The sequence below is a fragment of the Ranitomeya variabilis genome, chromosome 6, assembly GCF_051348905.1.
Source record: "Ranitomeya variabilis isolate aRanVar5 chromosome 6, aRanVar5.hap1, whole genome shotgun sequence".
In the NCBI taxonomy this organism is placed as follows: Eukaryota; Metazoa; Chordata; class Amphibia; order Anura; family Dendrobatidae; genus Ranitomeya; species Ranitomeya variabilis.
Window position 1 is genome coordinate 24,196,668 of NC_135237.1, and position 26,942 is coordinate 24,223,609.

At 46.4% G+C, this 26,942-nt stretch overlaps 1 protein-coding gene across 2 annotated transcripts in view; it reads left to right on the forward strand.

The window, feature by feature from the left end:
• The window catches only part of AGMO (alkylglycerol monooxygenase), a 214,256-nt gene that overhangs the window by 94,969 nt on the left and 92,345 nt on the right, over positions 1-26,942 (forward strand). For both annotated transcript variants that reach the window (XM_077268079.1, XM_077268078.1), the window contains exon 9: positions 10,948-11,027. In XM_077268079.1, coding sequence (XP_077124194.1) covers positions 10,948-11,027 — 80 coding nt within the window. The remainder of the gene's footprint in view (positions 1-10,947; positions 11,028-26,942) is intronic.

The window sequence follows — 26,942 nt, forward strand, 5'->3', positions numbered from 1 at the left end:
AAATTTCTGAAGGCTCTTCACGGATGTGGGCTGAATCCAATCATGAATGGCCTGAACCTTAACCGTATCCATTTCTATAGATGAGCGAGAAAAAATGAAGCCCAAAAAAGAAACCTTCTGCACTCCAAAGAGGCACTTAGACCCCTTCACAAATAAAGCATTATCACGAAGGATCTGAAATACCATCCTGACCTGTTTCACATGAGACTCCCAATCATCGGAAAAAATCAAAATATCATCCAAATATACAATCATGAATTTATCAAGATAATTCCGAAAGATATCATGCATGAAGGACTGAAACACAGATGGAGCATTAGAGAGCCCGAATGGCATCACAAGGTATTCAAAATGGCCTTCAGGCGTATTAAATGCAGTTTTCCATTCGTCACCCTGCTTAATACGAACAAGATTATATGCCCCTCGAAGGTCAATCTTAGTAAACCAACTAGCCCCCTTAATCCTAGCAAACAAATCAGAAAGCAAAGGCAAAGGGTATTGAAATTTGACCGTGATCTTATTCAAGAGGCGATAATCAATACAGGGTCTCAAGGAGCCATCCTTCTTGGCAACAAAAAAAAAAACCTGCTCCCAATGGTGAAGAAGATGGCCGAATATGCCCTTTCTCCAAAGACTCCTTAACATAACTCCGCATGGCGGTATGTTCTGGCACAGACAGGTTGAAAAGTCGGCCCTTAGGGAACTTACAGCCTGGAATCAAGTCAATAGCACAATCACAGTCCCTATGCGGTGGAAGAGTGTTATGACCCCAATGGCAGAGGGTCTCAGAAATAGTTTCTAAGTCTGCAAACACAAAAACCAGCTCATAGGGCAGTGGTAACTGATCTGACCATATATCTAATCCTAGCACCACAAATAACAGCAGCCGGGGAACGTGCCTACGTTGATTCTAGACGTCTCGCGCCAGCCGGAGAACTAACTAACCCTAGAAGGGAAAAGAAAGACCTTTCTTGCCTCCAGAGAAAAGACCCCAAAAGTTGGATACAAGCCCCCAACAAATAATAACGGTGAGGTAAGAGGAAAAGACAAACGTAAGGATGAGCTAGGTATTTAGCAAAGAGAGGCCCACTAGCTAATAGCAGAATATAGTAAGATAACTTATATGGTCAGCAAAAACCCTATCAAAAATATCCACGCTGGATATTCAAGAACCCCCGAACCGTCTAACGGCCCGGGGGGAGAACACCAGCCCCCTAGAGCTTCCAGCAAGGTCAGGAATCACATTTAGTACAAGCTGGACAAAAATGAGAGCAAGCAAATAACCCAAAAAACAAAGAAGCAGGACTTAGCTTAATTTTGCACGAACCAGGACCAGCAGATAGGAGCAAACAAAAAGGATCTGATTACAACGATGCCAGGCACTGGACTAAGGATCCAGGAGGTTTATATAACAACAGCCCTGGACTAACGACCCAGGTGGGTGCAAACTGAGGAAAGAAAATCCCAGAGTCATATCACTAATAACCACCAGAGGGAGCCAAGAAGTCTAATTCACAACAGTACCCCCCCTTAAGGAGGGGTCACCGAACCCTCACCAAGACCACCAGGGCGATCAGGATGAGCAGCGTGAAAGGCACGAACTAAATCGGCCGCATGCACATCAGAGGCAACCACCCAGGAATTATCCTCCTGACCATAGCCCTTCCACTTGACCAGATACTGAAGCCTCCGTCTGGAGAGACGAGAATCCAAGATCTTCTCCGCCACGTACTCCAACTCACCCCCAACCAACACCGGAGCAGGAGGCTCAACAGAAGGAACCACAGGTACAACGTACCGCCGCAACAAGGACCTATGGAACACGTTGTGAATGGCAAACGACACCGGAAGATCCAAGCGAAAGGACACAGGATTAAGGATTTCCAATATCTTGTAAGGACGGATGAAGCGAGGCTTAAATTTAGGAGAGGAGACCTTCATAGGAACAAATCGAGAAGACAGCCATACCAAATCCCCAACACGAAGTCGGGGACCCACACCGCGGCGGCGGTTGGCAAAACGCTGAGTCTTCTCCTGTGACAACTTTAAGTTGTCCACCACATGATTCCAGATCTGCTGCAACCTATCCACCACAGAATCTACCCCAGGACAGTCAGAAGGCTCCACATGTCCCGAGGAAAAACGAGGATGGAAACCAGAGTTGCAGAAAAATGGCGAAACCAAAGTAGCGGAACTAGCCCGGTTATTAAGGGCAAACTCAGCCAACGGCAAGAAGGTTACCCAATCATCCTGATCCGCTGACACAAAACACCTCAAATAAGCCTCCAGAGTCTGATTAGTTCGCTCCGTTTGTCCATTAGTCTGAGGATGAAAGGCAGACGAAAACGACAACTCAATGCCCATCCTAGCACAAAAGGATCGCCAGAACCTGGAAACAAACTGGGATCCTCTGTCAGACACAATATTCTCAGGAATGCCGTGTAAACGAACCACATTCTGAAAGAACACAGGAACCAGATCGGAAGAGGAGGGCAGCTTAGGCAAAGGCACCAAATGGACCATTTTGGAAAAGCGATCACATACCACCCAGATGACAGACATGCCCTGAGACACCGGGAGATCAGAAATGAAATCCATGGAAATGTGTGTCCAAGGCCTCTTCGGGACAGGCAAGGGCAAGAGCAACCCGCTGGCACGAGAACAGCAAGGCTTAGCTCGAGCACAAGTCCCACAGGACTGCACAAATGACCGCACATCCCGTGACAAGGAAGGCCACCAAAAGGACCTAGCCACCAGATCTCTGGTGCCAAAAATTCCCGGATGACCTGCCAACACCGAGGAATGAACCTCGGAAATGACTCTGCTGGTCCACCTATCAGGAACAAACAGTCTGTCAGGTGGACAAGAGTCAGGTCTACCAGCCTGAAATCTCTGCAACACGCGTCTCAAATCAGGAGAAATGGCTGACAAGATAACTCCCTCTTTAAGAATACCAACTGGTTCTGCGACTCCAGGAGAGTCAGGCACAAAGCTCCTTGAAAGAGCATCAGCCTTCACATTCTTTGAACCTGGTAAATAAGAGACCACAAAGTCAAAACGGGAGAAAAACAATGACCAGCGGGCCTGTCTAGGATTCAGGCGTTTAGCAGACTCGAGATACATCAGATTTTTGTGATCAGTCAAGACCACCACACGATGCTTAGCACCCTCGAGCCAATGACGCCACTCCTCAAATGCCCACTTCATGGCCAGCAACTCCCGATTGCCGACATCATAATTCCGCTCAGCAGGCGAAAACTTCCTGGAGAAGAAAGCACATGGTCTCATTACCGAGCAACTAGGGCCTCTCTGTGACAAAACGGCCCCTGCCCCAATCTCAGAAGCATCCACTTCGACCTGAAAGGGAAGTGAGACATCAGGCTGGCACAAAACAGGCGCCGAAGTAAACCGGCACTTCAACTATTGGAACGCCTCCATGGCTGCAGGAGCCCAGTTAGCAACATCAGAACCTTTCTTGGTCATATCTGTCAAAGGTTTAACAACGCTAGAAAAATTAGCGATAAAATGACGGTAGAAGTTAGCAAAACCCAAGAACTTCTGAAGACTCTTAACTGACGTGGGTTGAGTCCAGTCATGAATAGCTCGGACCTTGACTGGGTCCATCTCCACAGCAGAAGGGGAAAAAATAAACCCCAAAAAGGGAACCTTCTGTACACCAAAGAGACACTTTGAGCCCTTGACAAACAAAGCATTCTCACGCAAAACCTGAAAAACCAACCTGACCTGCTCCACATGTGAGTCCCAATCTTCAGAGAAAACCAGAATATCATCCAGATAAACAATCATAAATTTATCCAGATACTTCCGGAAAATATCATGCATAAAGGACTGAAACACTGAGGGCGCATTACAGAGCCCAAAAGGCATCACCAAGTACTCAAAATGACCTTCGGGCGTATTAAATGCAGTCTTCCATTCATCTCCTTGCTTAATGCGCACAAGGTTGTACGCACCACGAAGATCTATCTTGGTGAACCACTTGGCACCTTTAATGCGGGCAAACAAGTCTGACAACAGAGGCAAAGGATACTGAAATTTAACAGTGATTTTATTCAGAAGCTGATAGTCAATACAAGGTCTCAAAGATCCGTCCTTCTTGGCCACAAAAAAGAATCCCGCACCAAGAGGGGAAGAGGATGGATGGATATGCCCCTTCTCCAGAGACTCCTTGATATATGAACGCATTGCGGCATGCTCAGGTACAGACAGATTAAATAATCTTCCCTTAGGAAATTTACTACCTGGAATCAAATCTATGGCGCAGTCACAGTCCCTATGAGGAGGCAGAGCACTGGATCTGGACTCGCTGAATACATCCTGATAATCAGACAAATACTCAGGAACTTCCTAAGGAGTAGAGGAAGCAATAGACACCGGCGGGGAATCAGCATGAACTCCCTGACAGCCCCAACTTGACACAGACATTGCCTTCCAATCCAAGACTGGATTGTGGGTCTGTAACCATGGCAGACCCAAAACGACCAAATCATGCATTTTATGCAGAACAAGAAAACGAATCACCTCCCGATGTTCAGGAGTCATGCACATGGTTACCTGCGTCCAAAACTGCGGTTTATTTTCCGCCAATGGCGTAGCATCAATACCTCTAAGAGGAATAGGATTTACCAACGGTTCAAGAACAAAACCACAGCGCTTGGCAAATGACAGATCCATAAGACTCAGGGCAGCACCTGAATCCACAAACGCCATAACAGGGTAAGAAGACAATGAGCAAATTAAAGTCACAGACAAAATAAATTTAGGTTGCAAATTACCAATGGCGACAGGACTGACAACCCTTGTTAGGCGTTTAGAGCATGCTGATATAACATGTGTAGAATCACCACAGTAAAAACATAACCCATTCTGACGTCTATGATTTTTCCGCTCATTTCTAGTCTGAATTCTATCACATTGCATTAAATCAGATGTTTGTTCAGACAACACCACCAGAGGATTAGCGGTTTTGCGCTCCCGCAAACGCCGGTCAATTTGAATAGCCAGCGCCATAGAATCATTCAGATTTGTAGGCATGGGGAAACCCACCATCACATTCTTAATGGCTTCAGAAAGGCCATTTCTGAAATTTGCGGCCAGAGCACACTCATTCCACTGAGTAAGCACGGACCATTTCCGAAATTTTTGGCAATACACTTCAGCTTCATCCTGGCCCTGAGAAATAGCCAGCAAGGCTTTTTCTGCCTGAACTTCAAGATTGGGTTCCTCGTAAAGCAATCCGAGCGCCAGAAAAAACGCATCAATATTTGCCAATGCCGGATCTCCTGGCGCTAGCGAAAAAGCCCAATCCTGAGGGTCGCCCCGTAAAAAAGAGATAACAATTTTCACTTGCTGAGCTGGATCTCCAGATGAACGGGGTCTCAGAGAAAGAAACAATTTACAATTGTTCCTGAAATTCCTAAACCTAAATCGGTCTCCAGAAAAAGTTCAGGAATAGGTATTTTAGGTTCAGACATTGGACTACTGGTAACAAAATCTTGTATGCCCTGCACACGAGCAGCAAGCTGGTCTACACTTGTAATCAAGGTCTGGACATTCATGTCTGTAGCAAGCACAAGCCACTCAAAGGTAAAGGGGAGGAAGAGAGGAAAAAAAAACAAAAAAAAAAAACCTCAGAATTTCCTTTCTTATTATCCCACTTCTGCAATGCAATAAACATTCAATGTAGGCCTGGCATACTGTTATGACCCCAATGGCAGAGGGTCTCAGAAATAGTTTCTAAGTCTGCAAACACAAAAACCAGCTCATAGGGCAGTGGTAACTGATCTGACCATATATCTAATCCTAGCACCACAAATAACAGCAGCCGGGGAACGTGCCTACGTTGAGAACACCAGCCCCCTAGAGCTTCCAGCAAGGTCAGGAATAACATTTAGTACAAGCCGGACAAAAATGAGAGCAAGCAAATAACCCAAAAATCAAAGAAGCAGGACTTAGCTTAATTTTGCACGAACCAGGACCAGCAGATAGGAGCAAACAAAAAGGATCTGATTACAACGATGCCAGGCACTGGACTAAGGATCCAGGAGGTTTATATAACAACACCCCTGGACTAACGACCCAGGTGGGTGCAAACTGAGGAAAGAAAATCCCAGAGTCATATCACTAATAACCACGAGAGGGAGCCAAGAAGTCTAATTCACAACAGAAGAGCACTGGACTTGGGCTCATCGAATACATCCTGGAAATCTGACAAAAACTCTGGAATTTCAGAAGAGGGGGAAGAGGAAATTGACATCAAAGAAACGTCACCATGAACCCCCTGACAACCCCAACTAGTCACAGACATAGATTTCCAATCTAACACCGGATTATGTACCTGTAACCATGGAAAACCCAGCACAATAGCATCATGCAAATTATGCAACACCAGAAAACAACAATCTTCCTGATGGGTTGGCGCCATGCACATGGTCAGCTGTGTCCAAAACTGAGGTTTATTTTTAGCCAACGGTGTAGCATCAATGCCCCTTAAAGGAATAGGGTTCTGCAAAGGCTGCAAGGGGAAACCACAATGTCTGGCAAATTCTAAGTCCATTAAGTTCAAAGCGGCGCCTGAATCCACAAATGCCATGACAGAAAATGACGATAATGAGCAGATCAAGGTCACAGATAACAGAAATTTAGGTTGTACAGTACTGATGGTAACGGAACTAGCGATTCTCTTTGTACGCTTAGGGCAATCAGAAATAACATGAGCAGAATCGCCGCAGTAAAAACACAACCTATTCTGACGTCTGAATTCTTGTCGTTCAGCTCTAGACAAAATCCTGCATAGGCTCTGTACTCCGCTCGAAGGACAATGCCATAGTGTGCACAACTCTGCGCTCACGCAAGCGCCGATCAATCTGAATGGCCAGAGACATAGAATCACTCAGACCAGCAGGCATGGGGAACCCCACCATAACATCTTTAATGGATTTAGAAAGACCCTTTCTGAAAATTGCCGCCAAGTCATCCTCATTCCATTTAGTCAGCACAGACCATTTTCTAAATTTCTGGCAATACGATTCTGCCGCTTCTTGACCCTGACACAGGGCCAACAAGGTCTTCTCTGCATGATCCACTGAATTAGGTTCATCATACAATAACCCTAGCGCCTGAAAAAAGGTGTCTACATTAAGCAAAGCCGGATTCCCAGATTCCAGGGAAAATGCCCAATCCTGAGGATCACCACGCAGCAGGGAGATGACAATTTTAACCTGCTGAATGGGATCACCAGAGGAACGGGGTTTCAGAGCAAAAAACAGTTTACAGTTATTTTTAAAGCTCAAAAATTTGGACCTGTCCCCAAAAAACAAAACAGGAGTTGGAATTCTAGGTTCTAAAACCGGAGTCTGAACGATATAATCGGAAATACCCTGTACACTAGCAGCAAGTTGTTCCACACGAGAAGCCAATCCCTGAACATCCATGCCAGCGCCAAACTCCTTAGCCACCCAGAGGAAAAAAGGGAAGGAAAGACACAACAGACTACAGAAAAAAAAATGGCTCCGCACTTTTCTTCCCTTCTTCTGAGATGCGTTTAACTCATTGTGGGCCAGTTGTACTGTTATGATCTGGTGGCCTAGGAGCAGCATGAGACGTACTCTGGAGAAGGTGGTACCTGTACTGACCGCAGACCCTGAACTTAACACCGCAACTAGAAGTAGCCGTGGGATGTACCTATCAATCCCTAGACACCTCGACACAGCCGGAGGACTAAATACCCCTATAGATAGAAACGGGAAAACTATCTTGCCTCAGAGAAAATCCCCAAAGGATAGACAGCCCCCCACAAATATTGACTGTGAGAGGAGAGGGAAATAACATACGCAGACTGAAAACAGGATTAGCAAAGGAGGCCACTCTAGCTAAATAGAAAGGACAGGACAGAGTACTATGCGGTCAGTATTAAAACACTAGAAAATATCCACCACAGAAAATACAAAATCTCCACATCCAACTAAAGATATGGAGGGTATATCTGCATCTCCAGAGATACCAGCTTGGCTGAATAAATCCTTACACAGACAAAGCTGGACAAGACAAAACATGGAAATGCACTGAACTATAAGGCCCACAGCATGTGGACTGCAAAAAACAAGCCAGGACTTATCTTTGTTGATATGGACAGCAAAGCAGGAGAGACCAGGCAGGGATGTGAATCCTCCAAAAAACAATGGACAACTGGCACAGACTAAAGGATCAAGCAAGACTAAATAGCCCAGTCAGAATTGCAATAAGTGGACACACCTGATGAACGCTGCGATCCAAAAACAGCAGCACTACCACTTATAACCACCGGAGGGAGCCCAAGAGCAGAATTCACAACAGCCCACATAGTATATTGCCCAGCCCACGTAGTATATTGCCCAGCCCACGTAGTATATTGCCCAGCCCACGTAGTATATTGCCCAGCCCACGTAGTATATAGCACAGCCCATGTAGTATATTACACAGCCCACGTAGTATATTGCACAGCCCACGTAGTATATTTCACAGCCCACGTAGTATATAGCACAGCCCATGTAGTATAAAGCACAGCCCTCGTAGTATATAGCAATGTGGGCATCATATCCCTGTTGAAAGAAAGAATGAAAATAAAAAATAGTTATATACTCACCTTCCGTTGGCCCCCGGATCCAGGCGAACCGGTTGCCAATGCTCCTTGCGCGCTCCGGTCTCAAGAGTGCATTGCGGTCTCACGAGATGATGACGTGCGGTCTCGCGAGACCGCTACGTCATCATTTCGCGAGTTCGCAATGCATGGAACGGTCACCGGAGCGTCGCGAGGAGCGGGAAAGGCCTGTTTTGGATGCGGGGGCCGACAGACGGTGAGTATATAATGATTTTTTATTTTTTTATTATTTTTAACATTAGATCATTTTACTATTGATGCTGCATAGGCAGCATCAATAGTAAAAAGTTGGTCACACAGGGTTAATAGCAACGGTAACGGAGTGCGATACACCGCGGCATAACACGGTCCGTTAGCGCTGCCATTAACCCTGTGTGAGCGCTGACTGGAGGGGATTATGGAGCGGGCTCTGACTGCGGGGAGGAAGGAGCGGCCATTTTGCCGCCGCACCGTGCCCGTCGCTGAATGGTCGTGGCTGTTTTGCCGCGACCAATCAGCGACTTGGATTTCCATGACAGACAGAGGCCCCGACCAATGAATATCCATGACAGACAGACAGACAGAAGGACAGACGGAAGTGACCCTTAGACAATTATATAGTAGATTTGGTGCCAAAAACATCAATCACAAAAAAAAAGTAGCTTAAAGAAAAATCAAATGATTAACGGAACCAAAAGACTCTTGGTGAATCCCTTAAATGCTTATTTACCCAAGAAATAAAAAATGAGAATATTTAAGTTTCACCTCCAGAAACGCCCCCAAACACCCCATAATGCCCACTTTATGAAGTGGTTTTTCCAACCATCTACCGGGATTAAAAATTACGACTGCTGGTGAGTATGTAAATCAATGAGCACTTATGTGGCTTAATCATTTGCCCACTCTATCCCAGCACTGCACCACAGTTTTTGTATGGTTCTCTTGTGAACGCATTTTTGGACCAATTTTACAGATGTATTTCTGGGTCTATTTTACACTAAAATTCCCAATGATTCTTCTCAATTAATTTAGTTTTTTTTAAAGAGGACCTGTCTCTTCCAATAAATATGTAATGTTTTTTTTTAACCTGGTGTAAATGCCGCTGTTCTCCTGAATCCGGTGTTGTTTTTCTTTTGTTCCTGCGCCTCTCCGTTCCTGAGATATGGCCACTTCTTCATTGTATATAATACTAGTCTTTTTAGACAACTGGGCGCGATCTTCAGGTGTTCCTCGTGGGTGTCTTTTTGAAGACCACACCCAGTTGGATTAAAGAAAAATATTTATACATTTAGGAAAGGAGCAATATCTCAGGAACGGAGAGGAGCAGGAACAAAAGAAAAGTGACGCCGAATTCAGGAGAACAGCGGCATTTACATCAGGGTGAAAATTGAATATTTATGACAAGTGACTGGCTCTGTTTAATAAAGCAAAATTACCGTAATTGAACTGAATCACACAGATTAAAGGTGTAATGTATTGGACCCTTTGTAAAATGGACCCAGAAATACCACAGTTAAACTCGCCCAAAAATGTAAAAAAAATATATAAATTCTCGAGTCGCTCTTTTCTATTAAGTTGTTAATTCTTTTTAGATGGATTTTATTTTTCTCAGCTCAGTACCTCTTTTTCTGTTCCCGTACTGCTCAATATGTAGCAAAACTTATCACAAGGTGACATAAAAAAAGATGCAAGAAATTGATGTTACTATTAATTAAATTTTTTTTTTTTTAATGAGATGTAATAAAACTGTATCAAATGTAAACTTCCACAATGGTTAGAAAATTTCTGTAAATTTTTTACAAAATTACCAAACATGTTTTTTATTTGTTTTAATGTTTACATTTTGTATTTACTTTAGTCTAGTTTGTGTTTTTTGCCCCCCACAATTGTAACATTTTTTTTCTGCGGCTGATGCTTGCTATCTTGGCTGCTTTGACTACGAGCCTTTATGTGTAATTAGAGAGGATTGCGCACATAAGAGCTCATCAATATTCCGGCTACACACACCCTGCGTTTGTTAAGCTCCCTGGATTATGATACTTGGCTCGCGCTGCCGAATGAACTTCTGGCTCCTGACTGACTGCGCGGCAATCAGCACCATGAAATGATATATACGAGTGATAGATTACGCTATCCTATAAATACTTTTTAAAGCGGCTAATTATATGCATTTGTTGACTTAACAACAGCAACAGTGTGTCGAGAGAAAGCCGGTAAATCAACGAGACAAATTATGCGGAAGGGAAAATTAATTACCTGGATCTTTGTGTATAATTAGTAAACGTGATTTATTATTTTCTGCTTTTGAGGAACTTTCGTGCCGGAAAAAGACAAAGTTGTGTACGGTCTGACCCACCCAGTAAATACGTTTGACCCATTCAATGTCCAGGTAATTTTATTTCATTTGTATATGTATGATTGTATATTTTTTGGGATATTCTGGATCTTCAAGGTAATTCAATGGTAATTTGACCATTGCACGTGGGACCTTCGTTGATCAGTTGTGATCATTGGAGGAATCCACTAGCATGTCTTCTATTTCCCTGCAGTGCCACCGCAGGACAAAAAAAGTATTGCAGTTATGACCCTCCCAGTAAAAAAAGTTTGACTTTCAAGTGACTTTTTTAATAACATTCAATATTATTTTATTTCTCTGAATATTATGAATTTTGAAGGATCTCAAAATGGTAATTTGATCACCGCAGTTGTGACCTTCAGTGATCAACTGTGATTATTGGAGGAACCCACAAGAAAGTGTTCAATTTCCGTACAGGACAAATGAAGGATTACAGTTCTGAACCATCCAGTAAATAAGTTTGAAATACTTGATGTCCAGGTGATATATATTTTTTTTTATTTAGTACTATCGTATGTTTGGATCCTCCAGTGATCAGCTGTGATCAGTAGAGGAACCAACTAGCAAGTGTTTAATTTCCCTACAGTGCCACCACAGGACAAATTAAGTATCACAGTTATGAGTCATCCAGTAAAAAAAAAAAATTGATGAGCAGGTGATTTTTTTTATTAAACATTTAGTATAATTTTACATTTCTGGATATTATTAATTTTGAAGGCTCTCAAAATTGTAAAGTGATCACTGCAGGTGGGACCTCCAGTGCTCAGCTGTAGGCACTGTTTCTTTATAGAGATGCAGTCTTGGGTTCAGATCCCAACATGGACAACATGTTCAAGGATTTTGCATGTTCTCCCCATATTTGTGACGTTTTCTTCTTTGTCCCCACACTCCAAGTACTAAAGACTAAGACAGTGACCTATTGGAGGGCCAATGGCTTACATTCTCTACCAGCTAAGGACTAACTCACCCTCTCCACAAAGCTCCACAACTTGTCTCTGAAGCTCAAACTAGAAACCTAGGACCTGATCCTTCTTATCTATGCAACATATCACCCTGACATATAAGCACAGTATGGCAGTTTTATTAGGGCACTATTAGGCATTATTGTTATGGTATCATACTCTCCTAAATTTATCAACATTCCTTGGTTGGATATTGTTTCCATTTTTATAAAATAAGCATCATTTTTGTCCAGAGTTTTCCACCGACCTCGTCATTTTCTTGTGTTGCCACCGCATCAGTAGACATTATTGTAAAAGTGACAAACACCTAAACGGAAAGGTAAATTGATAACACTTCTTAGTAATGCTTTGTTTCCATGTTTTAATTTAATTCATCTGATAAAATTGATTTTCAACTGTGAGATGAATTTTAAAGTTGAGCCAAAACATTTGCAGCCAGGACCGGTTTCAGTGGCCACGTCGGTCGGTGCATGGCTGCCCAGCCAAAACCCTGCACACTCTCTGCTACTTGCCGACATCCCCAACGTCCCTTCTGATTAGTTTGCCTGGTGGGAAGGATCCTGCAAATTTTCTTGCTCAACTTCAGCAAATTCCCATTTTTTGATGGCTTTATTGCATCGAATTTATTCGATTATATTCAGGGTCCAAATTAAAAAATTAACTCATTTATGATTTTTTACTTCATAAACTGTACATAAAATTACAGTAGGACCTAATCCGAGGCCACCGAGGCTGCACATAACCGTAGAGTGGGCGTTCAGGTTTATGTTTTTGACTCCACTTTGGAAAGGTCCTTGCGACATTAAAGCAGCTGTGGCGGTCTCCCCCCAACCTCTGCTGCTTGTTTATAATGTTCCCTTTTTGTACTCTGTATATAAGATGACGACCAATGCTAATTAACCATTGAAGACTCTCAGATGAGTTCCAGTTTGTGTCTATTCATCACCTAACTCCTTGATTACAGCCCTGGATGAAATACTTACTCACTGCCTTGTAAAACGCCTCATTTGCTAGGGGGAATGTGTTGAGCTGCGACTCACGCTGAGCCGCCTGGTGTTTATAAACATTTATTGAATTACATTTTATGTCTTTTTTTTTTTACTTTTTTGTATTATGTTAACACGAAGATATATTTTTCTAAGACATTTTAGGGATTAAGAAGATTCATAACCTGTAAAAGAGCTTCAATACACATAAAAATAATCTATATAAAAACTTAAGTCCCTAAGTACGTAAATATCATTACTATTTTTATAGTGATTCTGAGTCACATCCAATATTATACTGCAATCTCTACTGGGTACATACATTACATTACTGATCCTGAGTTACCTCCTGTATTATATCCCAGAGCTGCACTCACTATTCTGCTGGTGCAGTCACTGTGTACATACATTACATTACTGATCCTGAGTTACATCCTGTATTATACCCCAGAGCTGCACTCACTATTCTGCTGGTGCAGTCACTGTGTACATACATTACATTACTGATCCTGAGTTACATCCTGTATTATACTCCAGAGCTGCACTCACTATTCTGCTGGTGCAGACACTGTGTACATATATTACATTACTGATCCTGAGTTACATCCTGTATTATACTCCAGAGCTGCACTCACTATTCTGCTGGTGGAGTCACTGTATACATACATTACATTACTGATCCTGAGTTACATCCTGTATTATATGCCAGAGCTGCACTCACTATTCTGCTGGTGCATTCACTGTGTACATACATTACATTACTGATCCTGAGTTCCCTCCTGTATTATATCCCAGAGCTGCACTCACTATTCTGCCGGTGCAGTCACTGTGTACATACATTACATTACTGATCCTGAGTTACATCCTGTGTGATACCCCAAAGCTGCACTCACTATTCTGCTGGTGCAGTCAGTGTGTACATACATTACATTACTGATCCTGAGTTCCCTCCTGTATTATATCCCAGAGCTGCCCTCACTATTCTGCTGGTGCAGTCACTGCATACATACATTACATTACTGATCCTGAGTTACATCCTGTACTATACTCCAGAGTTGCACTCACTATTCTGCTGGTGCAGTCACTGTGTACATACATTACATTACTGATCCTGAGTTACGTCCTGTATTATACCCCAGAGCTGCACTCACTATTCTGCTGGTGCATTCACTGTGTACATACATTACATTACTGATCCTGAGTTACATCCTGTACTATACTCCAGAGTTGCACTCACTATTCTGCTGGTGCAGTCACTGTGTACATACATTACATTACTGATCCTGAGTTACATCCTGTATTATACTCCAGAGCTGCACTCACTATTCTGCTGGTGCAGTTAATGTGCACATACATTACATTACTGATCCTGAGTTACATCCTGTATTATCCCCCAGAGCTGCACTCACTATTCTGCTGGTGCAGTCACTGTGTACATACATTACATTACTGATCCTGAGTTACATCCTGTATTATACTCCAGAGCTGCGCTCACTATTCTGCTGGTGCAGTCACTGTGTACATACATTACATTACTGATCCTGAGTTACATCCTGTATTATACTCCAGAGCTGCGCTCACTATTCTGCTGGTGCAGTCACTGTGTACATACATTACATTACTGATCCTGAGTTACATCCTGTATTATACCCCAGAGCTGCACTCACTATTCTGCTGGTGCAGTCAATGTGTACATACATTACATTACTGATCCTGAGTTACCTCCTGTATTATACCCCAGAGCTGCACTCACTATTCTGCTGGTGCAGTCACTGTGTACATACATTACTGATCCTGAGTTACATCCTGTATTATACCGCAGAGCTGCACTCACTATTCTGCTGGTGCAGTCACTGTGTACATTCAGTACATTACACTACTGATCCTGAGTTACATCCTGTATTATACCCCAGACCTGCACTCACTATTCTGCTGGTGCAGTCACTGTGTACATACATTACATTACTGATCCTGAGTTACATCCTGTATTATACCCGAGAGCTGCACTCACTATTCTGCTGGTGCAGTCACTGTGTACATACATTACATTACTGATCCTGAGTTACATCCTGTATTATACTCCAGAGCTGCACTCACTATTCTGCTGGTGCGGTCACTGTGTACATACATTACATTACTGATCCTGAGTTACATCCTATATTATACTCCAGAGCTGCACTCACTATTCTGCTGGTGCAGTCACTGTGTACATACATTACATTACTGATCCTGAGTTACATCCTGTATTATGCCCCAGAGCTGCACTCACTATTCTGCTGATGCAGTCACTGTGTACATACATTACATTACTGATCCTGAGTTACATCCTGTATTATACCGCAGAGCTGCACTCACTATTCTGCTGGTGCAGTCACTGTGTACATTCAGTACATTACACTACTGATCCTGAGTTACATCCTGTATTATACCCCAGAGCTGCACTCACTATTCTGCTGGTGCAGTCACTGTGTACATACATTACATTACTGATCCTGAGTTACATCCTGTATTATACCCCAGAGCTGCACTCACTATTCTGCTGATGCAGTCACTGTGTACATACATTACATTACTGATCCTGAGTTACATCCTGTATTATACTCCAGAGCTGCACTCACTATTCTGCTGGTGCAGTCACTGTGTACACACATTACATTACTGATCCTGAGTTAAATCCTCTACTATACTCCAGAGCTGCACTCACTATTCTGCTGGTGCAGTCAATGTGTACACACATTACATTACTGATCCTGAGTTACATCCTGTATTATCCCCCAGAGCTGCACTCACTATTCTGCTGGTGCAGTCACTGTGTACATACATTACATTACTGATCCTGAGTTACATCCTGTATTATACTCCAGAGCTGCGCTCACTATTCTGCTGGTGCAGTCACTGTGTACATACATTACATTACTGATCCTGAGTTACATCCTGTATTATACTCCAGAGCTGCGCTCACTATTCTGCTGGTGCAGTCACTGTGTACATACATTACATTACTGATCCTGAGTTACATCCTGTATTATACCCCAGAGCTGCACTCACTATTCTGCTGGTGCAGTCAATGTGTACATACATTACATTACTGATCCTGAGTTACCTCCTGTATTATACCCCAGAGCTGCACTCACTATTCTGCTGGTGCAGTCACTGTGTACATACATTACTGATCCTGAGTTACATCCTGTATTATACCGCAGAGCTGCACTCACTATTCTGCTGGTGCAGTCAATGTGTACATACATTACATTACTGATCCTGAGTTACCTCCTGTATTATACCCCAGAGCTGCACTCACTATTCTGCTGGTGCAGTCACTGTGTACATACATTACTGATCCTGAGTTACATCCTGTATTATACCGCAGAGCTGCACTCACTATTCTGCTGGTGCAGTCACTGTGTACATTCAGTACATTACACTACTGATCCTGAGTTACATCCTGTATTATACCCCAGAGCTGCACTCACTATTCTGCTGGTGCAGTCACTGTGTACATACATTACATTACTGATCCTGAGTTACATCCTGTATTATACCCGAGAGCTGCACTCACTATTCTGCTGGTGCAGTCACTGTGTACATACATTACATTACTGATCCTGAGTTACATCCTGTATTATACTCCAGAGCTTCACTCACTATTCTGCTGGTGCGGTCACTGTGTACATACATTACATTACTGATCTTGAGTTACATCCTGTATTATACTCCAGAGCTGCACTCACTATTCTGCTGGTGCAGTCACTGTGTACATACATTACATTACTGATCCTGAGTTACATCCTGTATTATGCCCCAGAGCTGCACTCACTATTCTGCTGATGCAGTCACTGTGTACATACATTACATTACTGATCCTGAGTTACATCCTGTATTATACCGCAGAGCTGCACTCACTATTCTGCTGGTGCAGTCACTGTGTACATTCTGTACATTACACTACTGATCCTGAGTTACATCCTGTATTATACCCCAGAGCTGCACTCACTATTCTGCTGGTGCAGTCACTGTGTACATACATTACTGATCCTGAGTTACATCCTGTATTATACCGCAGAGCTGCACTCACTATTCTGCTGGTGCAGTCAATGTGTACATACATTACATTACTGATCCTGAGTTACCTCCTGTATTATACCCCAGAGCTGCACTCACTATTCTGCTGGTGCAGTCACTGTGTACATACATTACTGATCCTGAGTTACATCCTGTATTATACCGCAGAGCTGCACTCACTATTCTGCTGGTGCAGTCACTGTGTACATTCAGTACATTACACTACTGATGCTGAGTTACATCCTGTATTATACCCCAGAGCTGCACTCACTATTCTGCTGGTGCAGTCACTGTGTACATACATTACATTACTGATCCTGAGTTACATCCTGTATTATACCCGAGAGCTGCACTCACTATTCTGCTGGTGCAGTCACTGTGTACATACATTACATTACTGATCCTGAGTTACATCCTGTATTATACTCCAGAGCTGCACTCACTATTCTGCTGGTGCGGTCACTGTGTACATACATTACATTACTGATCCTGAGTTACATCCTGTATTATGCCCCAGAGCTGCACTCACTATTCTGCTGATGCAGTCACTGTGTACATACATTACATTACTGATCCTGAGTTACATCCTGTATTATACCGCAGAGCTGCACTCACTATTCTGCTGGTGCAGTCACTGTGTACATTCAGTACATTACACTACTGATCCTGAGTTACATCCTGTATTATACCCCAGAGCTGCACTCACTATTCTGCTGGTGCAGTCACTGTGTACATACATTACATTACTGATCCTGAGTTACATCCTGTATTATACCCCAGAGCTGCACTCACTATTCTGCTGATGCAGTCACTGTGTACATACATTACATTACTGATCCTGAGTTACATCCTGTATTATACTCCAGAGCTGCACTCACTATTCTGCTGGTGCAGTCACTGTGTACACACATTACATTACTGATCCTGAGTTAAATCCTCTACTATACTCCAGAGCTGCACTCACTATTCTGCTGGTGCAGTCAATGTGTACACACATTACATTACTGATCCTGAGTTACATCCTGTATTATCCCCCAGAGCTGCACTCACTATTCTGCTGGTGCAGTCACTGTGTACATACATTACATTACTGATCCTGAGTTACATCCTGTATTATACTCCAGAGCTGCGCTCACTATTCTGCTGGTGCAGTCACTGTGTACATACATTACATTACTGATCCTGAGTTACATCCTGTATTATACTCCAGAGCTGCGCTCACTATTCTGCTGGTGCAGTCACTGTGTACATACATTACATTACTGATCCTGAGTTACATCCTGTATTATACCCCAGAGCTGCACTCACTATTCTGCTGGTGCAGTCAATGTGTACATACATTACATTACTGATCCTGAGTTACCTCCTGTATTATACCCCAGAGCTGCACTCCCTATTCTGCTGGTGCAGTCACTGTGTACATACATTACTGATCCTGAGTTACATCCTGTATTATACCGCAGAGCTGCACTCACTATTCTGCTGGTGCAGTCACTGTGTACATTCAGTACATTACACTACTGATCCTGAGTTACATCCTGTATTATACCCCAGAGCTGCACTCACTATTCTGCTGGTGCAGTCACTGTGTACATACATTACATTACTGATCCTGAGTTACATCCTGTATTATACCCGAGAGCTGCACTCACTATTCTGCTGGTGCAGTCACTGTGTACATACATTACATTACTGATCCTGAGTTACATCCTGTATTATACTCCAGAGCTGCACTCACTATTCTGCTGGTGCGGTCACTGTGTACATACATTACATTACTGATCTTGAGTTACATCCTGTATTATACTCCAGAGCTGCACTCACTATTCTGCTGGTGCAGTCACTGTGTACATACATTACATTACTGATCCTGAGTTACATCCTGTATTATGCCCCAGAGCTGCACTCACTATTCTGCTGATGCAGTCACTGTGTACATACATTACATTACTGATCCTGAGTTACATCCTGTATTATACCGCAGAGCTGCACTCACTATTCTGCTGGTGCAGTCACTGTGTACATTCAGTACATTACACTACTGATCCTGAGTTACATCCTGTATTATACCCCAGAGCTGCACTCACTATTCTGCTGGTGCAGTCACTGTGTACATACATTACATTACTGATCCTGAGTTACATCCTGTATCTCTTTTTTATTATAAAAGTACAAAACAAAGCTTACAGACAAACTCAATAACAAAACAAATTATTCACAGTCCCCAAAAGTCCAATGTCCAGCATATTTATACAAACAAAATGTTCCTCCATTTCATTAATACCCCCAGCAAGGGAAGAGACCTCAACCTATATCCTTTTTCCTCTCCCCTTGTACCTTTTTCCCTCATACACACATACCCATGCATTCATCCCTAGAAAAATAAACAAAAGTCGGCCAACTGCCCTAAAGAAAGCAAATAGGCCACCTGGCCAAAACTTAATCATATATTATTTTTTTTTATTATTTTTATTTTTTTTATTTTTATTTTTTTTATTTTTATTTTTATTTTTATTTTTTTTTTATTTTTATTTTATTTTTTTTTTTTTTTACCTCCTAAACTAAACCACCACCATTCCCCCAAAGGTCCCACGAAAGTTTGTGGCCTATCACACCAGGTCCCACGAGAGTTTGTGGCCTATCACACAAGGGCCCACGAGAGTTTGTGGCCTATCACACAAGGTCCCACGAAAGTTTGTGGCCTTCACTATACAACAAGGTCCACAGAAGTTTATGGCCCTTTTTTCCTCTTCTTGGCATCCCGCCGGACGTCCATTCTCCAAAACCCATCCCCCCACCCCCCAAGAAACCCCCCACCCCACCTAAACTAAATCCCCCCTACACGCATCATAGTACACATGTAACATATATACAACCTTATAATAACATATAATCAATAATAACATAATAATAACCAATACACACCTTAACCATGACCAAAGAACAGGCCCAAGTTCAATGCTTGCAAGCCCTATACCCGGGTTACCAATTCCAAAACAAAAATCTATAAGTGAGGGTTACAGCCCACCACCAGGAACTGGAGACCATAGAGGCTCTCACCCTAATCTACCGCACATCACCCTGACCCTCCCTAACAACACAAAAGAAAAAAATCCTGTCCCTATAGCCCTACTAATCTCTCCCTACCTGCCCCTACCTGTCCCTCACTGACCCTCACTACCAACCTAATACTAACTACCTGTCCCTAAAGACTGTCCCTATCTGTCCCTCCCTGTCCCTACACATCTATCTGACCCTACAAAATAAAGATAAAAAGATAAAAAAGACTAACTCAACCCTATCACAGGCACACAGAACCTAACTCTCCCTAGGGCACATTAAAGGAGAAACCCCTCCAAAGAAGAGAGGCCCTCCCTGCACCCAGCCTCTCAAACTCCAGCAAGCGCACTTTTGCCAGGTCACCCAGGATGTTCCTAATCACCTCTTCCCTGGGGAGGACTTTCCGCTGAGTAGACACTAGACACCGTGCATTCCACGTGTGGAACCTAGTTACTAAACTAACTAAGAAAACAGTGCCCCGATCTCGGCCACCAAGGGACCTGAATGCCCCATAGGCCCACTCCGCATAGGAAAGGCCTGCCAGCCTAGGCCAGCCAATGGAAGCACCCACCCTGCTATAGACCTCTGTATTAAAGGGACACCGAAGCAGGAAATGCTCCATGCTTTCAAGCATACCGCCACACTCTTCGCGGGGACAATCCCGGTCATCAGAGCATCTGCACTTCAGGTTGTCCCTCACATACAGCTTCCCATGGAAGCAGCGCCAAGCCAAGTCCCAAAACTTCAAGGGGATCCGCTTAGAGTTCAATAACCCGAGCCCTACCTCCAGATCCCAGCTTGGGCAATCCCTGAGCGCCAGGGGCTTCTGAAAGTGGGTCAACAGGACCCTATTGTCAAGTAACCTTCTCGACATGGTCCTGATCTCCCACACTCCCAGACCCCACCGACGGATCACCTTCAGAACCGGGGTAGCATAAGCCGGAAGATGCCCATGAGGTGTTCGAAGGTCCTTTACCTGCCCTCCTGTCTCCCATTCCTGGAAGAAAGGCCGAAACCACCCCCTACAGGAGAATACCCACAGAGGAGCCCTCTCTGACCAGAGGTTGGCGATGTTTGCCTTAAGAAAGGTGTTTACTAGAAACACCACTGGGTTGACCATACCCAACCCTCCTAGTCTCCTCGTGCGGTACGTGACCTCCCTCTTGATTAGGTTCAGCCTATTTCCCCATAACAATTGGAAAAACAGGCTGTAGACCCGTGTCCAAAGAGGCTCTGGCAAGATGCAGACGCTGCCCAAATATATTAGCAAAGGAAGCAAATAGCCCTTGGCAAGACTAACCCTTTCCCTTAGGGTCAAAGACCAACCCTTCCACTGATCCACCTTCTGGGCGGCAATCTTAAGTCTGCCCTCCCAGTTTTGCTGGGGATAGTCCCCCGGGCCGAAACTGATGCCTAATATTTTTGCTGTGGCCTGAGGCCCTGGAAGGGTGTCCGGGAGATCAAAACTTGGATCTCCCCCTCCCAGCCAGAGACTCTCACACTTGTCCCGGTTGATCATGGAACCGGATGCCACCGAGTAGCGTTCAACCTCAGACATCACCCAATCTGCCTCCTCTCTCGAGGATACAAAAAGGGAAACATCATCAGCGTACGCCACTACCCTCAAGGCGGCCTCTGGCTCCGCCTGGTCCATCCCGACTCCCACCAACGGTCCACGCTCCACCCTCCTTAAAAGGGGGTCGATCGCAAACACGTATAACAGCGGGCTCAGAGGACAGCCCTGGCGGACACCAGACCTCACCTCAAAAGGGTGTCCGACCCAACCGTTCACGAGCGGAAAAGTCTCTGCCCCATTGTATAAAACTCTCAACCAATCAACAAACCTCCCAGGCAGACCATACCTCAGAAGGACGGACCAGAGGTACTCATGGTTAACCCGGTCAAAGGCCTTCGCCTGGTCTAAGGACAGCAAGTACCCCTTCCAGTGACCTGCCCTGCCCTGCTCCACTGCCTCCCGGACACCGAGCACAGCACTAAATGTACTGCGGCCTGGAACAGAGCAGTGCTGGGCCCCCGAAAGGAGCCGGGGCGCAAACTGCACCAGCCGATTAAAAAGCACCTTTGCCAGAACCTTTCGGTCCGTATGGAGAAGCGCTATGGGACGCCAATTCTCAATACGGGACGAGTCTTTACCCTTTGACAGGATAATCAGGGCTGACTTCCTCATTGAACTGGGTAGAATGCCCGAGGAGAGGCACTCATTAAAAACCTCAGTCAAGAGGGGGACCAAAGAGTCCCTAAAAGTCTTGTAGAACTCGGATGTTAAGCCATCCGGACCGGGCGACTTTTTGGGCCGGAGCCCATCAATCGCCCGTCTCACTTCCTCTTCCCTGATTGCTTCTGCCAAAACATGAAGAGAGGGGTCATCCCCTGGCTCAGGGATGGTTTCAGTCAGGAAAGCCGACATCTCATCCCGATCAGGATCCCTCCTCCCCAAGAGGTGCAAGTAGAAGGATCTGACCACCTCCAGGATCCCTGATTTGGATCTGTTCAGGGACCCCGTACTGTCAATCAGTCCTCTCACCATCTTACAATTCACTGACAACCTGCAGTTTCTGTAAGGGTCGGGCGAGCGGTACCTCCCGAAATCCCTCTCAAAAACCAAGGATCTGTGCCTATCATACTGGCACCCCTTGAGCAAGGTCTTCACCCTGGAGATTTCCTCTCGGTCCCCTCCAGTCGAGACGAGCTGCTCGAGTTTCCTCCCCAGCTCCCGATACAGGCGGTACCTGTTCAGGCCTCTGAGGCTCGAGAGCTGACGGAAGAACCCTGCGACCCTTCTTTTGAAGATCTCCCACCACTCAGACTTACTGCTACAAAGACCCAAGAGAGGTACCTGGCTCTGAAGAAATTCCTCAAAGGACTGTCTTACTTCCGCCTCTTCCAGAAGGGACGAATTCAGCTTCCATAGGCCTCTCCCCATCCGGGGGGTCTCTGTAACATTCAAAGTAAAGAAAATGAAACAGTGATCGGAGAACTCCACCTCAACAGCGGACACTGCAGAAGAGACGGCTTCCTCCTTTAAAAAAAACCTATCTATCCTAGACCTACTGCTTCCCCTAAAAAAGGTGAAACCCTCGTGACCTGGGGTGTGCCGGATGTGGACATCCACCAGGCGAGCTTCGCTTACTATGCTATTCAAGGCTACGCTATCATAAGCCAGCCGGTCTCCGGGGCCTCCCCTATCACGGAGTCTGGTTACAGTATTAAAATCCCCACCGAAGACCACCTGCCGGCTCGTAAAAAGATAGGGCTTGATCCTCAGGAAGAGACATTTACGGTCCCACTTGGATTGTGGGCCATAGATATTGATGAGCCGAAGCTCCTGTCCCCTCATGAAGACGTCAAGGACCAAACATCTCCCCATTTCTACCTCGATCACCCGTCTGCATTCCACCTCCACGGTCTTAAAAAGGACCGCTACCCCGCTATACGGCTCGGCCGCAAGAGACCAGTATGAGGGCCCACTCCTCCATTCCCTCTTTGCTTTGTAGATGGACCCCAGGTCCGTTAGTCTGGTCTCCTGCAAAAATAAAATATCAGCCTCAACCCGGGTGAAAAAATCAAAGGCCGTAAATCTAGCCGTATCTGACTTTATGCTGGCGACATTAATCGACGCCAGAGTCAACGGGGTAGGTTCCGCCATCATGGGTGATTGAGTTAGATGGCCTGTTTTTTAACCGTACCCCCTGTTTTCCTCTCCCCTTCTGAGGAAGAGCCCGACTCACCCCTCCTCTTTAAAGATACCGAGGTGTCCATATCCTCCTTTATAGCACTGGATTTCCCAGAAATAGATTCCTTGCCCCTGGACCCCGAGGTAGTCCCCCCTCCAGAGGAGTGTGAATCCCCCGGAGGACAGACCTCACCACTCCCCGAAGGCACCCCAGATGTTGCGACCGGCCCCTCACCCCCGACCTCCGACACAGCAGAGTCATCGAGGGCTTGGAACCGATTGGAGAGGGGGATCAGAGGGGAGTCAGCGAGCCCTTCCGTAGGCACCCCAGTGGCCGGGGGGGGGGCTTAGATTTTTTAGCCTTGTTCTTCCTCTTCTTCCGACTCTTACTGGTACGATTGTCACCCGTTTTTTTAGGCTGCTCCACCACCTCTTCATCCAGACTTTCATACTGGGAAGAGTTATCAGAAGCAGCCAACTCCTCCCTCTCCATCCTCCGGATCTCCTCGCTCACCGCCTTCTCCCCCAGGGCCTCAGAGGCTTCGGCTGCCGTCTCCAGGGTGGGGGCAGTCATCACCCCAGTTGCCTGAGGCTTATCCTGCCCCCTGCCCTTACGGCTCCTCACCTGTTGCCACTGGTGGGCAGATGTACCAGCCTCGCCTTTCCTCACCGACCCCTCAGCTCCCCTCATGCCTCCACCCTCAGCCACAGCAGAAGTTGCACCACCGGGGACCCCCCCTTGGCTCCCCCCTGCCGGGCCAGAGATGGTGCTGGAAAAGGAACGGGGGCAGCGGCTATACGGGTGACCAAGGTCACCACACAGGTGACACCTAATGTCACCACAGGCCGCGGCAAGATGGCCTACCCCGCCACACAAGGCACATTTCTGTACCTTGCAGCCTGCGCTGAAGTGGCGGGGATCACCGCACCTGTGGCAGACCTTCGGTTGCCCCTGGTAGAAGATCTGGATTCTGTCCCTCCCCAGAAATGCTGAGGAAGGGATGTGGGTGACCGTACCTCCTGAAACCTTCAACTTTACCATGAAGGTCCAGCCCCCTGACCAAATGCCAAACTCGTCCCTATTTTTTTTAGGGACCTCGGTGACTTCCCCATAACGGGAAAGCCACGTCATTATGTCGACCCCAGAGAGTGACTCGTTACTTGTCAGAACGGTCACCCTCTTTACACTATTTTGGCGAGACACCGCCTGCACGGCAAAGTCTCGCCAGCCGGGCTCCCCCTTTGCCAGTTCGAAATTCGACCAGAAAAGCTCCAAGCCCTCTGGCCGAACAAAACTGACATCGAAGAAGGAGGTGCCAAACGGATGAATCAGGGCAAAGATGTCCGTCGCCCTGAAGTCCATCTTCAGAAGGAGCTCCACAACCCTCGCCCTTGGCGGGCACGCTTCACTGCCCCTCCACCGAATACGGACCACATTCCGCCTGGCCACCCCCTGCCCGGCTGTCGGGAGGGACCAAACCGTTTCCCCTTCCCTTTTATCTTGGAAGGCAGCCTGGCCGTGTCTATCCAGCCAAAAGGCCAAGTCCACCACTCTTCCCTCTACTTCGATCGTCCGTTCTCCCTTTTTGAGGGCCTCCAGGAAGCGGCGCCGCAAAACGCTATCCCTGAGATCCAGAGGCGAGGAAACCCCCTGACTAGACCCCGGGGCTCCAGCTACCACCCCCGAATAACTCCGAGAACCTGTGGCTGGGGGGGCAGATGGACCGGCCCCCTCCCCCCTTCTCCCACTACCATCAGACACCGTACTCACACTTGCCACCTTAGACGCACTGCCACTCGCATCCTCAACCATAGACACTTCCATACCCGCACCCTCCTCATCCACTCCATCAGTCACCCCACTCTCACTCACATGCACACTGGGGTCAGTTTTATTTTGCCTCACCTTTTGGGTATTTCCAGGTTCACTGCTACCGCCACCTACTGGTGGCATCTTCCCTGCTGGGGGGTTTGACACACACAGCGCTGCTGTCTCTTTAAGAGTCCTGCTGCCATAGGACTTATGCAGCACAGCGTGACTTTCCACCATAGCAGGCACAGAGTCTCCTCCCTCACTGGCAGGTAGGAAGCCAGGAGCAGACCCGCCTCCAGCTCCATCCTGCCTTGTCACCGGAGCCCCCACCACAGGTAAGCCCCCAGACTCAGGGGACCCCACCAGGCAGGCGCCCTTGCTGCTATCTGCTGCAGTCCCTGCTCCATTGCTGGCTAAGACCTTTTTTTTTTCTTTTCTTTGGGAAGCCACGCCCCCAGCCTTCAGCCGCACAGCAGAGCTTTCCAAAGCTGCTCCTACATGGGCAGCGGGTGCCGAGGAGGCCACGCCCCCTGAGACCGGCCGCAGCGGGACCCCCAGAGCCGACCCAGAGCTGGATCCACCCCCAGGAATCCCCCCAGCGGTACCAGTCCCCTGAGGCACAGGACCCCCCACCACCACACCCTGGGCCACAAACAGCCTGGCCACAGCAGCTCCAGCAGCCGGCCCCAGGCTAGGCCACTCCCCCTCAGCATCCACCAGCGGCGGTGCCCCCAATGCAGGAGACCCCGACTTCACCGCAGACCCAACCAGGGGAGGCCCCACCATTTTCTTTTTATGAGCCTGTAATGCCGAAGCCGCAGGCCCCTCCCCCTTTACTTTACTAGGTGCCTGGGTCCCCAGAAGCGATCCAGATTTAGCGGATCCGTAAGTGGGGGACCCGGACACCCCAGCGCTCACCGCCGGAGATGCGGTCCCGGCTGCCACTCTCTTGCCCACCTCTGGGCCACCTTCCACACCATGCTCCATATCAGACACATCACTACCCCCTCCGTTACCACAAACAGAGGCAGCGCCCTGCGTGTCATGGCCTGTAATCTCCCCGCTCCCTCGCTGCGGACCCACAACAGAGTCCGAGCCGGGGTGGGTAGCGGGTGCCGCACAGCGGGACCGGGGGGCCCCAGAGAGGGGGACATACACATACTTCTCCACAGTAGATGTTTTCTTCTTACTTTTCTTTGCCTTTCTCTTCATCCCCCTCCTGGTTGCCTCGTCCTCACAGATCTCATCCCCGAACCTCAGCTGGTTAAAACGGACCGGGGACTCGATCTGCCGGATCTGCTGCATGACGAGGCAGCCCCCCTCGCTGCTACTACCACCATCCTCATCCTCCCCCTCGCTCCCGCTGTCCCC